The sequence below is a fragment of the Hippichthys cyanospilos genome, chromosome 14 (genome assembly GCF_059441005.1).
Source record: "Hippichthys cyanospilos isolate Australia breed blue-spotted pipefish chromosome 14, RoL_Hcya_1.0, whole genome shotgun sequence".
Taxonomy (NCBI): domain Eukaryota; kingdom Metazoa; phylum Chordata; class Actinopteri; order Syngnathiformes; family Syngnathidae; genus Hippichthys; species Hippichthys cyanospilos.
This window is the reverse complement of record NC_142382.1, coordinates 12919665-12931900: the sequence shown is the minus strand read 5'-3', so window position 1 is coordinate 12931900 and position 12236 is coordinate 12919665. Positions and strand designations below refer to the sequence as shown.

The window sequence follows — 12236 nt, the reverse complement described above, 5'->3', positions numbered from 1 at the left end:
ACTCGGTTGTTGTCATTGGGGGAAAGTTAGGTAGGTTACACAAATGTGCTAAGTGAAGGATGTGACGTTATGCATCAAAAATTTCTGTCTCACTTGCGTGTTTGCATATCAGTTATGTGCATAGGTCTGCTTCTCACAAGACTCCTTGTTGACGCATATAGGTCTGCTTCTCATAAGACTCTCTGTTAACGCTTGTTTTTCTTTGGAATATAAAATGCAAACAGATTTTACTGGCCTGAGCTCTTGTGAGTCACATCTGCCACCCTCTCTTGGGACATGAAGCTTAAATGCCCATTTTGGGATGGAAAAACAATCACAAAACGCCGAGTTAAAAAAAAAAAAAAAAACACTTTTTCCACAACCAATAATGTTATTTTTGGTGCGCTGGAATGTTCATATAACAAACTAAAAGTCTGAATTTCAGGTTGCACACCCTCAAGTGCCTTTGACTCCAGAGCTTTCAATGTAATGGTTTTAATTCTCAGCGGCACCTTTATAGAGCACAACACTATTGAAAATCAGGCCACATAACGTGCTTCTCTATTGTCATCAGCTTTCATCTTATTAATACGTGTAATGTCTTGTGTCTGAATGGCTTTGCCAACATGGGGCAAGAAACCTCCCCAGCAAGGCATGATGTACAGACAGTTTTTTTATTTATTTTTTTTTTTTTCATTTTTATCACACAGCTATTTCTTTTGCTCCCAAGCATTTATCTCCGTAGAGGGTTCTAACTCATCTCTACCTGACACCAAAAAAGAGCTCTGGCAGTGAGTGTTGTCTTCCTTATGTCACTTGGTAGTGAAGTTTTGAAGTTATTTACTGACCTTCTTTCTCTTACATTAATTTGGCATATTCCTTCCTTGGCACCTAATCCAGAACAGTTCTCCTCCTCTGCTTTGTTGGCATATTGAATGGATGCAGTGGATAACGGGGTTCTCCCTGAAGTGCTTGCTCACTAACTAGCTCCTGATTTGCATTCTTCTCATTTGCACACATTGATTTGATGCGTCAGCAAAACATAAATCCAATCACCTTCTTTAGGACATTGGTGCACAAAAGGTGTGACACTTTTTAGAGGATGAAAGGTCATTGATTACTTTTTTTCTCAGGTTCAGGTTGCTTTGGGGAAACCCTGTGCCTCACACTTGTAAGCATCCCCAGTAGCCACCAGACATCTTACATAAAGCTGGTGTTTTTTTTCCTTTGTTTTGTTTTTTAATTTACAGGATAAAAAAGACTTGTCATGAGTGCCGTTCCTGGCCTATTTTTGTCTGTGTTCAGTCAGAGCTACCACTTGCAGACTGCCATGCATCCAAGCATCGCCCTCGACCCCTCTGCACACTACAACTCCCCCAAGTTTCGCTCTAGGAACCAGAGCTACATGCGGGCAGTTAGCACCCTCAGCCAAGCCAGCTGTGTTAGCCAAGTGAGCCAGGTTAGTTTGCAAACGTCTGCCTCTCCTCTGTGATTTTTTTTTTTCCTTTCTGATGGCTGTTGCGCTTTACAGGTGAGCGAAACAGAAGTAAATGGCCAATTTGAATCAGTCTGTGAGTCTGTGTTCAGCGAGGTGGAATCACAGGCCATGGACGCCTTGGATTTACCCGGCTGTTTTCGAACCCGGAGCCACAGCTATCTCCGAGCGATCCAAGCTGGCTACTCTCAAGATGACGAGTGCATCCCTCCCATGGCCTCCACTGTCACCTCTACCATCAGAACCACCACAGGTAAAAGTTCACGTTCATTTTATTCATTTGACACAACAGCAGACGCTTTATATTTGCTATGGACTTGTGGTAGTGGCTGGAGCAGCTCGCATAAAATGGTGATACTGTCAGGTGTCGAATCATTGCATGACTTATTTTATGTTCCCATTGTTTTGGATGGATGTAGGACTTACACACTTAGAATCTTTGAGCTGTGCAAGTTCACCTTTTTTTGTATTTGGGATGCGGTGAGTCATCTGCTCGTCCAGCGGATACATCAGAGAGTAAAGCTATGAACCCTATTGAAAATCTTAAGGGAGAAAAATCAGGCGACAGGTTTTATGCGCTGCATTTGATGTCTGACTTTCTCAATTTTGCCACAAGGTGAATGCACTGACTTTTACTGTAAATTGGGCACCAGTCTGGTGAATGTGTCGTATGAATTCTCGACGTATAAACCCAATTTATAATGTACTGTAAATCACTAAATGTCACAGGGTATTCTACAGGATTTCCTTGCCCCCCTAGGTTGTTTTCAGTATCACATGAGAACTGTATAATGCAACTTGGATAATTAACAACCAACGTTGAATGTTCACATTTTGACAGGTTCGCTGTGTTTAATCACCCCTCACGTTTGAAAACTTGTTACAATAAATCTAAACCTATTCAGCTGACACCTCCATTTATTTCTGATAGTAAGACGTGATTATAAATTGGAAGCTGCTGGTGGTTTCGTGACTTCTCTCGATTAATGGATTCTCCAAGGAAATGATACGACCGAGCCCAGATGAAGACTGAGAGAGTAAAGAAAAAAGAAGAGAACGTGTCCATGAAAGAAGTCTGAATGGATTCCGCCACTTACCACACGGCAACATGTGGATTAACATACAGTAGGGAGGGTTAGAGGTGTGTCCATCTGGAGATGTGCTTAATATCAATACGTCAACCCTTTTGGTTCTTGATTACACTGCTTTCTCTGTAAACTTAAGTACATTGTTTTTCAGAGGACAAAACTTGGTAAATAGAGGCATTCATTTTGGAAAAAAGGCAATTACAGTTTGGAATGACTTGGTCTAAGTGGACATCACATTTTCAATAGGGTTCATACTATACTTCCTGATTGGTGGGAGAAGGTTCGAAAGCTGTGCTCATCTTTGCCTCTTTTCATTGCACAAAGTTCACTTTTCTGGAGCTCAACTGGTAGTGGAACAGCATGCTTTGTTTGAAACGTCCTTTCTATTATGAATCCTTTTTGTTTTCTAGAGACTCTCAGGTTCTCCTTTGTGCATTGAAAAGATGTTAAGAATGCATGCTAAAATTTTAATGTTGAGAAGGCAGTGTAAACCATCAAATGAGTCAAAATGGGAGTGCTTTATCAAAGTTATAGAAGCACCGGTAATGTGTCATGGTATTACAGAGTGTAAAACATAAGCATTCCAGTAGATATAGGAACAATTGTTGAAATAGCAATCATACATTTTGCATTGTAGATTTATGCTGTAATCTTGTTTTGACTCATGGCAATTAGTGCATGACTTGATGTTACTGCTCTGTGGCTATACAGAAGCACATTCTCTCCAGTTGTTCACACCTGTGGCCATATTACAAATACATATTTACATTTGTCTTCCAGACAGAAATTTTGTGCGGGAAGATTCTTGTTTACCCAAGCAAGCCAGGGCACGGGAGGATGTGGCACCAGATAAAGCCCCTTTGGCACATGATGATCTAGGCTGCCCGATCAGAAGGGACAGGTCTTACCACCAAGATAACATGGTGGCTACAGCCAAACCTCTGTCTGGACCACCAGTCTCTCCGATCCTCTTCAGATCGCCGAGACCTCCTGTACCAGAAAGACCTTCACCAAAAGCTATTCAGGCCAGTATTAAAGAGTCAGCAACATTGGCTGCAGCTATCAGCATGCAATGGAAGGAGGAGGTCTCTGCCATGCGTCTTGAGCTAGCTGAACTAAGAAGGGACCTCTGTAAAGAGCTTCGTGCTTTCAACAGTAATTTCAACACCTTCACGAAGCATTACAACACATGGTCTCCTCAGAGTTGTAAAATACCTGCAGGGCTGGGTTTGGGTGGAGGGGTCGGGGCAGAGACAATGACAGGTGCCAGTGCAGGACTGGGTGCTGAAGGATTTGGAACCTTTGGAGCAAATCAAAGCTCCGGCGGGGCTAAGGAGAAAATCAAACATGTATCTAAAGTTTCTGTGGGGACTCAGGCCAGAAGCAAAGCACTAGTGCGGCAAAGCACTGCGGATGCAGCTGTCAATTGTCCAGAAGAAAAGGAGAAAAAGAAAGAGACACGGAAGAAACTCCCAAAACAGCTCTCTATGGATCCGAGCATTCTTGCACGTCCACAGTCAATGTATGTGGAAAGTGCCATACCCCTTACCTTGGACCCAATTATTCCATTCTCTGCTAAAGCAGCCAAAACCAGCCCTACGGAATTGCCAGAGGTCTCCTCAGTAAGACAAGAAACGAAACTGGAGCTGTCTGATCATGTTTGGAGCTCATGTGATCCTGTGACAAAAGAGCCAGCCACCTCCAATCAAATGATACAACTTGCAGAAATAAACCCTGAAAGGCTGCAGAATTTGGCGACAGTTGACCAAGACATGGTAATTAATCCACAGCAAAGCAGTGGCAACCCTTCAAGCGATGACCTTGATACTAAGCTACCTCATCAAGTTGGGTTGAAGTGCACAATGTTGAAACATATTGAGACAGAAAATATTCTCTTGCCATATGTAGTCCCTGTGGTTACAGTATCTCCACCAGAAGAGCATGAATATGACGTTGCATCTGATTCTGAGTTCCCATATTGTTTTTCCGAAAATGAACCAAACTCAGTGTCAACAAATGCAGGCTTAGAAGAGTCAAATGGAACAGACCCAAGGGATTTAGAGCTAAAAGACAAAGACTTATGTATGGCATCAACATCCGAATCAATTCTCGAAAGCCAGTTGTTAGTTCATGATGCACCAACAGGTGAACAAGATAGTGCTCTGTCATACGATGCGGAGAAATGTCCTTCTATCGTCATAACAGAGTACTTTGACATCGATTTCCTGGAGAGTCCAACGGACAGTGATCCAAATCCTGACCCCATTGTGGCCCTTCCTCACAATTACGCTGATCCTGTCTCAGAGGAAATGCAGCTGGAATCACACTTTTCATCTAATTCAGCACAATATCAACTAAACACTGCACAAGAGCCAGAAGACTCAGAATGGCCACCCCTTCCTGAGCCACTTGATAACGCCCCAATATATCATGCTGATCTGGTTCATTTCGACATAGTCATGCTAACGTCTCTAGATCAAGAGGATCTTGATTCAGTGTTTATGGACCCTGAACCAGAGCCTTTTGATATAAGTATTGACTCTCCATCTATTTTAGACATGGACAGTCCTTTAAACAAATCAGATTCTTCCCAAATACCCCCTGCAGCATCTGCTGCAATGCCCCCCTTGGATCAGCCTTTGTCAGCAGATGCCGTCTCTATTAAAACTGCTCCCGAGTGCAGTTTAAATCCTGGCCGTCTTGGTAGCGTGTCGGTATTACAGAAATCCCCGTTGCCCCAAATCACTGTCACAATATCACCGCCTAGTTCACTATCCCCTGATACCTCATTGGAAATGGACTTGGAACCCACAAGTCCATCACCGGATCCTTCGATCCATGACATTGATCCATCTTTACATGATCCACAAGACATAGTGGTAACATCATTGGTCCAGGCAAGCACGAAACCATACGATATCCTCGAAAAGTCCCTCGAGTCCAGGAGGAACACCCAAAAACAGGGGGAACTTTTCAAGGAAAAGACCACAGATAGTCCGGATCGTCGGTCGTCGTACGAGGAAGCCTTTTTATGGTACAGATGGCAGAAAAAGACCCAGAGAAAAGAATCAGTCCAGAGGAGCGCAAGTGTTGAACTTTGGAGTGGGAGATATGAATACAACAGTGCAGAAATCACATATGTATCTCTGACTCTGTGAACTCCAGTTTCAGCAGACAAAATTTGGCCCAAAGTATATCCATAATTTACAGTTAATAGCTGCCAGATTGATGTAGAGCAATGGGCTGATCCAAATGTAATAAGATCATTGGCATTCAAAGCAAGGACTTCCTCATAAAATTTCACCAAGAAGAAATACATAAGAGAGCAGGGAGAGACATCATATTCCAAGGACTGTCTTCAGCTGTGACAAATTTTCTTACTTAACAATAATGTTGAAAGAATATTCACTTGAAATGTTGCAACAGATGGGAACGTGACTGCTCAGTAAGGACAACTATCTTAAGGAACTCTTCTGGACTATGAAAATGCTGCAGATGACTAAAGACATGAACAGCTTTGCAGTAAAAATTCAAATCTTCCTTTTATTCACTCTATGTCTCTGTATTTTCACTCCACTGTGGGGTGAGATCATTTGGACAGTTATTATATAACTATGATTTGCAAAGGTGTTTACTATGTGAGCTAATGAATCGACAGTTGTATGAAATATGAACTGACAGTGATCTAAACTTCTGGAATCTGGAATGCTCTTACTAAAAAGTAATTCATGCTCAAATATATTCCCAAAGTAAAACTGTAATGGCATATACTGTAGATATACTGTAGCTCTATATACACACAAACACACACAATAAATACTCATTCACATCAATAATGATAACTTGCGAAAATGTAAAAGTAAACTTATTCCGAAATGCTTGACATGCGCACCAAAGGAACAGTAAAAATCAACATAAAGTTGAGTGATAGTATGGTGTAAAACAGTACTGTAAAACGTTATTGTTGGGCTCAGGAATCTGAAGATTGTAATCTACAGAAAGAGAAGAGTTAATACATTAATCCAGAGTAGTTGTGGTGTATGGTATTTTTTTTTAATACATTTGACAATGAATGGTGAAAGGGATTTGGTAATGCTGCATGACGTCTTCAGTAAATCAAATGCGTCACAGTATGCGCCTTTTCGTAATTTCTGCCTTATAATAAGTGCAATTAAAAGCGCTTACATAGCCATTGGCGGCACAATTCTATTAAGAGTAGAGAACAGCTGAAAAGCCAGATCAATCACAAGATATATCTTTGCTATGTGTCCAATTAATGGGCTCCACATGCCCACTGAAGTCTGTGCTCTAATAAAGCACACTGGAACAAAAGGAACCTTTGAGCTGAGTATCAGTGTGCTTCCAGAAAAAGTTTTTTTTTTCTTCTTTCTTTTGTGCACTTCTTGAAAGTTTGTTAAATTGGCTGAGGCAGAAAGATTTGAAAGTGATGGGAAGGTAATTGGTTGTATTGTTGTATTCGTTTTGTCCTTTCAGCAGCAGAGCCCCCCCCCCCCCCCCCCCCCCCCCCATATCAAACTTCATTTAAAAAACATCTGTGCCAACATAATGCATTATAACACGTGCTCACATATTGTACTACTTTTTTAATCAAATAAAATGTAATAAAACTGTTTATAATAATTGAACTTGTAATGAAAGTCTGCCATTTCTGCTGAGGTCAAAATCTGGATGAGAAACTGTAAAATGTCTGCTGTAAACTAAATACTTATAACTGTGGAAAAATATGGCTGCTCTTCTTTTTTGTCAGAACAGATACTTTGTGAGATTGGTTTGCTCTGTTTTAGACAATAGTTGAAAGGGTAATGTCAACACTCCTATTACAGAAAACACATCAATACAGTAGTCGGACTTGATTTTCTTAAGACTATACAGTGTCATATCATTAGTATCTCAATTAAAAACAATTTTTAGCTGTGTTAATACAATGTATTTTATCTTAAGAATGAACAATTACAGAACACTGATTTTTTTTTTTATGATGTTTGCCTGCCAGTGTGCAGATCATTTCAAGTGGTGCATGCAGCAATCACATCGAAACCCCCCCAATTTCACCAGAATGACAAGATCACAGAGGAATGTGTTGCTTATGACAAGCTAATGCTCTTCATGCAATGTAGCTCTGTAATTTCTCATATGATCATGCACTCCAGAAAACCAGCTATTTGTGTACATGAAATTAAAATTTCCCATATTATGACACATCTGAAACTTATGTTAAATGGGAATCTTTCATGTCATCAAATTTAAAAAAAAATTCCCATGGTAACGCACAGCAATACCAACCATCCATTCCTTACATGACACTTACAGTCAAATGTAATGGCACAAGAAAACTTATGTCTGAAATAACATTTAATTTAGTCCACAAAATCTATTATTTTGGCTACATTTATTTCTACCAATATGGCACGGCAAAATGTATGATTTCATTTTTGTGACGATTGTAAGCCTTTTTGGTTATTCTGAGTGATTAGAAGAGTATGGCAATGAATATCTGGGAAGGTTCTTCAATTCCATTTGTCGAAAACCTGATTATTATAATGATGCCCAATGCTGACTATGACTTTTTTTTATTGACTCTAAATAAATTATGGTCGAGAAGCTACAATGCATTTGTTTCAGAATGATTTATTTTGCAATGTACTCCCACTGCGCAGCAATATCCCCAAAGCTAGCAATCACGATTACAAATGGATCCAGTCGCCTTCTGAAGTGAATACAAAATGTATGCTTGGGCTAATATGTCCATACTTCTAAATATGTGCCTCACTCCCTTGTTTTCAGCCACCCGGTTCTGCAGCAGTGTAGACTGGAACCCTCAACATATCCCAGGTTAAAAAACTGGGGTACCCAAAAGTCTAGTTCTTTGAATGTCAGTGATGTGGCATGAACTTATTTGTTCCACTGTTGCTATCATTTGTATGCAGTTTAGGGCTCTCATTTAATCTTTTTCAAATAAATTATCCAATGAATTATTCAATTGAATAATCAAAAACCCCATTTATCTTTATTTTGGTTGAACGTGAGTTGAAGTGTGTGCATATAACTATCTATACAGTGGGCCCCCGTGTTACGAGATTAATCCGTTCCGCGGTTGGGCTGGTAAGGCGGGCAAGCCAAACCTAAGTTAAATAGCTAATGCGTTTAGAACCCCAGGGAAAAACATCAAAATTGTACATACATATTAAAAATTGGTACCAACATATTATAGTAAGTGTTACGTAAATAGAATATACATGTATACAATCAGAAAACATCATAAATAAAAAATATGGAAAGGATTTATTTACCTTCGAGTGGCGATAGTTATGTTCATGTTCCCGAGTAAGGGTAGCCTAGGCTAGGCTAGCTTCGTTTTTCTTGATTATCTCCAGCTTCGTTTCCATATAAATCATCTTCTTACTCCTCTCTTTAACATCACTATCAATCTTGAGACCCATGACTAACCCATCCAAGTTTGAATTAAGCAGTAAAATGCACTATAAATACGTTTTTGTAACCACAAAGCTTTATCATTCCGCCATTTTAAAACAAGTGAGGCCCACCAATAGCAGACTAGCATCTCCGTGAGGACAGACCAGTACTGTAGTGACGCATTGCATGGAGGCATTCACGGCAACAGAAAATAAGTACAATTACCTAAAAATGCCTGCAGATGGAGACAAAACAACACAAATACAGCCAACCCCTTAGGGTCATGACAGTTGTTTTTGTCGCAAAGCAGGGAAAATACCTTAAAGAGGGGATGAAAAAAACTCAGTATTCCACATCGCAACATGAAAAAAAAACGTAAGCCAGGGACGCTGTAACCCGAGGGTCCACTGTAATTTATTATAATATACATATAAAGTTTTAGACAACAAAATTTGCTTGTGTTAACCGGTTAGCAAGCTAACATTAGCGTGCTACTGCTTACCATTTAAGGGCAAAAACAATCATTCCTATTTAGTTCACAAATACTGTACCTAATGTTACAGTACATTTGTAATAGTGTCCATCAAGTCACTTACAAATAACGTTTCAGCAATATTCAATAAATAAACTTGAGAGCTGCCTCTTAGCTAGTAGCTACTATCAGGTAAACAACTTCCTGTTCTTTTAAAAAGGTTTCTCTCTCTGCACTCTTCACCAGCACACAGTACCATCTCAAGCCAAGCAAAAGAACTATAATGTATTAATATTATTTCATGGGTTTAGGAGCATTTTGGGGGGCTTGGGATGGATTAGGCTGTTTACATGTAAAAAGTGGCTCTACTTCCGAAAAAGGTACATTATGAAATGAATTCAGAAACAAATTATTTGTGTAAGTAGTGGTACCACTGTATTTCCCACTAAATGAATTAAAGTTTTGAAATGATTTATTTTGGTCTCAATATTTGTAGTTCACAAAACCTTGGCCTTTGAGCAGGGTTGTGTAGACTCTTTGTATCCGCTTTGTATCATTTGTCACTCTCTTGTGTTCGTAGCAAAATGAGCGTATTAGCGATACCATAAACAAACGTAAGGTGATTTGATACATGTTGCTTCATTTTGGCTCCCTCGAAATGCTTGAAGTGCAAAGTCCCTTAAGAGAAAGACAGAAACGAATATTTATTTCTGCAATACATGTTGAAAAACAGCTCAACTCTTCCAGTTTTTCATCAGCATAATATTTCTTATTCCTTGATTTCCACCAGCAATAAAGGTGACAGTGCCAATAATGTCTTGTTTGCAGTCCATCCTGCTTCCACTGTCATTTACATATCCTTAATAGCTTCCTGCAAAACAAAGTGCTGCATTTCCTTTACGGTGATAAATCCATCTAGGGAAGAAAGACTCTTGATGGTGTGTCACTCAACTACCCCCACCTCACCCTCATGTTAGCCAGTCTTGATAGAGCGGTGCTAACAGAGATGGAGTGGGTGACTCACTGCCTTGTGTTTGTCAACCTTGCTAATACCCATGCTAGATGTTTGCACTTGCAAGAGAAAGTGAGAGGAAGATTAAATTCCTTGCTGTCTAATATTGGCATAGCTTTTACTAACTGTTAATGATATTTCTTCACAGTCACATGGCCAGCCAACAAAATGCTGCTCCACTGCTTACCACAGTTATGCAAACACCATACGGATGTTCTGTTAATTTAGTACCTGTTACTGTGTTACTATGCTATGTTCTATTTCAATATATACTGTATGTATCTCCCCTGGCACATTTGCCTTCAGGAAACATGAACTCACAGGTTCAATCAGCTGCATTGGACGACGGAAACATCAAAAACATGCAAGATAACGACCCTCGAGAACCGGGTGTGGGCATGCCTGGTGTACATTGTAGCATTGACTCTGGAGGAGATCAACATGCATATTCTAGAACTCTAAATACAAATCTACCCTACTTTCAGCCACTAAAATGTCAGGTGCAAAAAAAGAACAAAAACTCCTTGGTCTGCCAGAACCTCCAGCATGCTTTGCACTTCTGATAGTAGTTTGGCCTTGGGAAAGAGTTAGCCAGCCCTGATTGCCTAAAACTTTACAGCTGTTGTAGAAATGACTGTCTAAAGAGCAACTGTTTTATGGGGTTTTCTTTTTTACTGCGACATTAAAACAATCCCTGAGTGAGTCTTCATTTGGGATTAAACAACTGCTGAGTAACGCTGGCTGTGTCGAGATAGGAACAGGAATTATGAACCAAGGTCCTAAATCCTAGGTGCCTATCGTCATCCCATGAACATCCCATAGCATCCAGTCCCTCCTTTGCACAACTTACAGAGTCTATTTTTGGTTTTCTTGCTGAGTCATGCCCCCTGAATAGGCTTTTTATACTTTGCACCTCCTCTCGCTCACAGACAAACACACACTTTTTTCTTGTACCTTCACACATTCACTTCCTCTGCGTGTCAACGTTTCATCATCTAATTTTGTGAATGGACAGTTGCATGACTCATTGATTTGCCAAAGCAGAATAATCTATACAAATGTGACTTCTCTGGCTATTAATAAAGACAACCAAATTAGGGGTGTGAAGAAGGTCAGAATGTATTGAGGGGTTTAAGGAGCTTGCTTTTATTGGCAGACTCTCTCCCGCTTTTTATTTTTGATATCAGTGTCTCTAGTAATTGTGTTGCTCAGGCTACAATTTAATTAGGCAAAATGCTATTAATTTGGCACCAACCTTTGGGAGGGCTTGAGTGGAGGGTGCTTCTCATTATAACCCAAAAGAGATCCCACAAGGCCTTCATTAATTGCCTTGTGTGATGTAAGCATTTGTCAAAACCAAAAATGGAACCAGAGAGCTAAGCATTTTTTCCAAGGGTAACCCGTAGTGAGGTTTATTAGAATGTGGGATATCTAATCTATTAACTATCTTTGAGACTGCGAAGGTGAGAAAGACAGAGGGGAACATAGATAGTGGGCATTTCAAGTAGTAATTTAAAACTTTTTTTATATTGCTCTGCGGTACAGATATTCCAAGGCTTAGGTTGATTAAACCCTGGTGCTCCATTGTCTCTCAAAGAACAGAGGGAGAGTATACGCGTGAGTATACAGGTGCAAAAGTAATGAGAAGGGAGGCCACTCTCGCTATAAAAAGACAGGCACAAAATAGTGTGGGGCGCATCATTTTTGGAGAGACTTCTCTCGACGTCAGCATGTGATGAGAAAAATGTCTTTTTC

General features: G+C 40.1%; 1 protein-coding gene across 3 annotated transcripts in view; it reads left to right on the top strand.

Moving 5' to 3' along the window:
* Positions 1-12236, top strand: part of dlgap2a (discs, large (Drosophila) homolog-associated protein 2a) — a 44225-nt gene that overhangs the window by 16789 nt on the left and 15200 nt on the right. The window contains exons 4-6 of one of the 3 annotated variants that reach the window (XM_088433763.1): positions 1285-1429; positions 1511-1727; positions 3343-7069. In XM_088433763.1, the coding sequence (XP_088289889.1) occupies positions 1285-1429; positions 1511-1727; positions 3343-5720 (2740 nt within the window). In that variant the 3' untranslated portion in view covers positions 5721-7069. Of the gene's footprint in view, positions 1-1284; positions 1439-1510; positions 1728-3342; positions 7070-12236 lie in introns of those variants that run through there. The other 2 variants (XM_088433762.1, XM_088433764.1) reach the window with 2 other exon arrangements.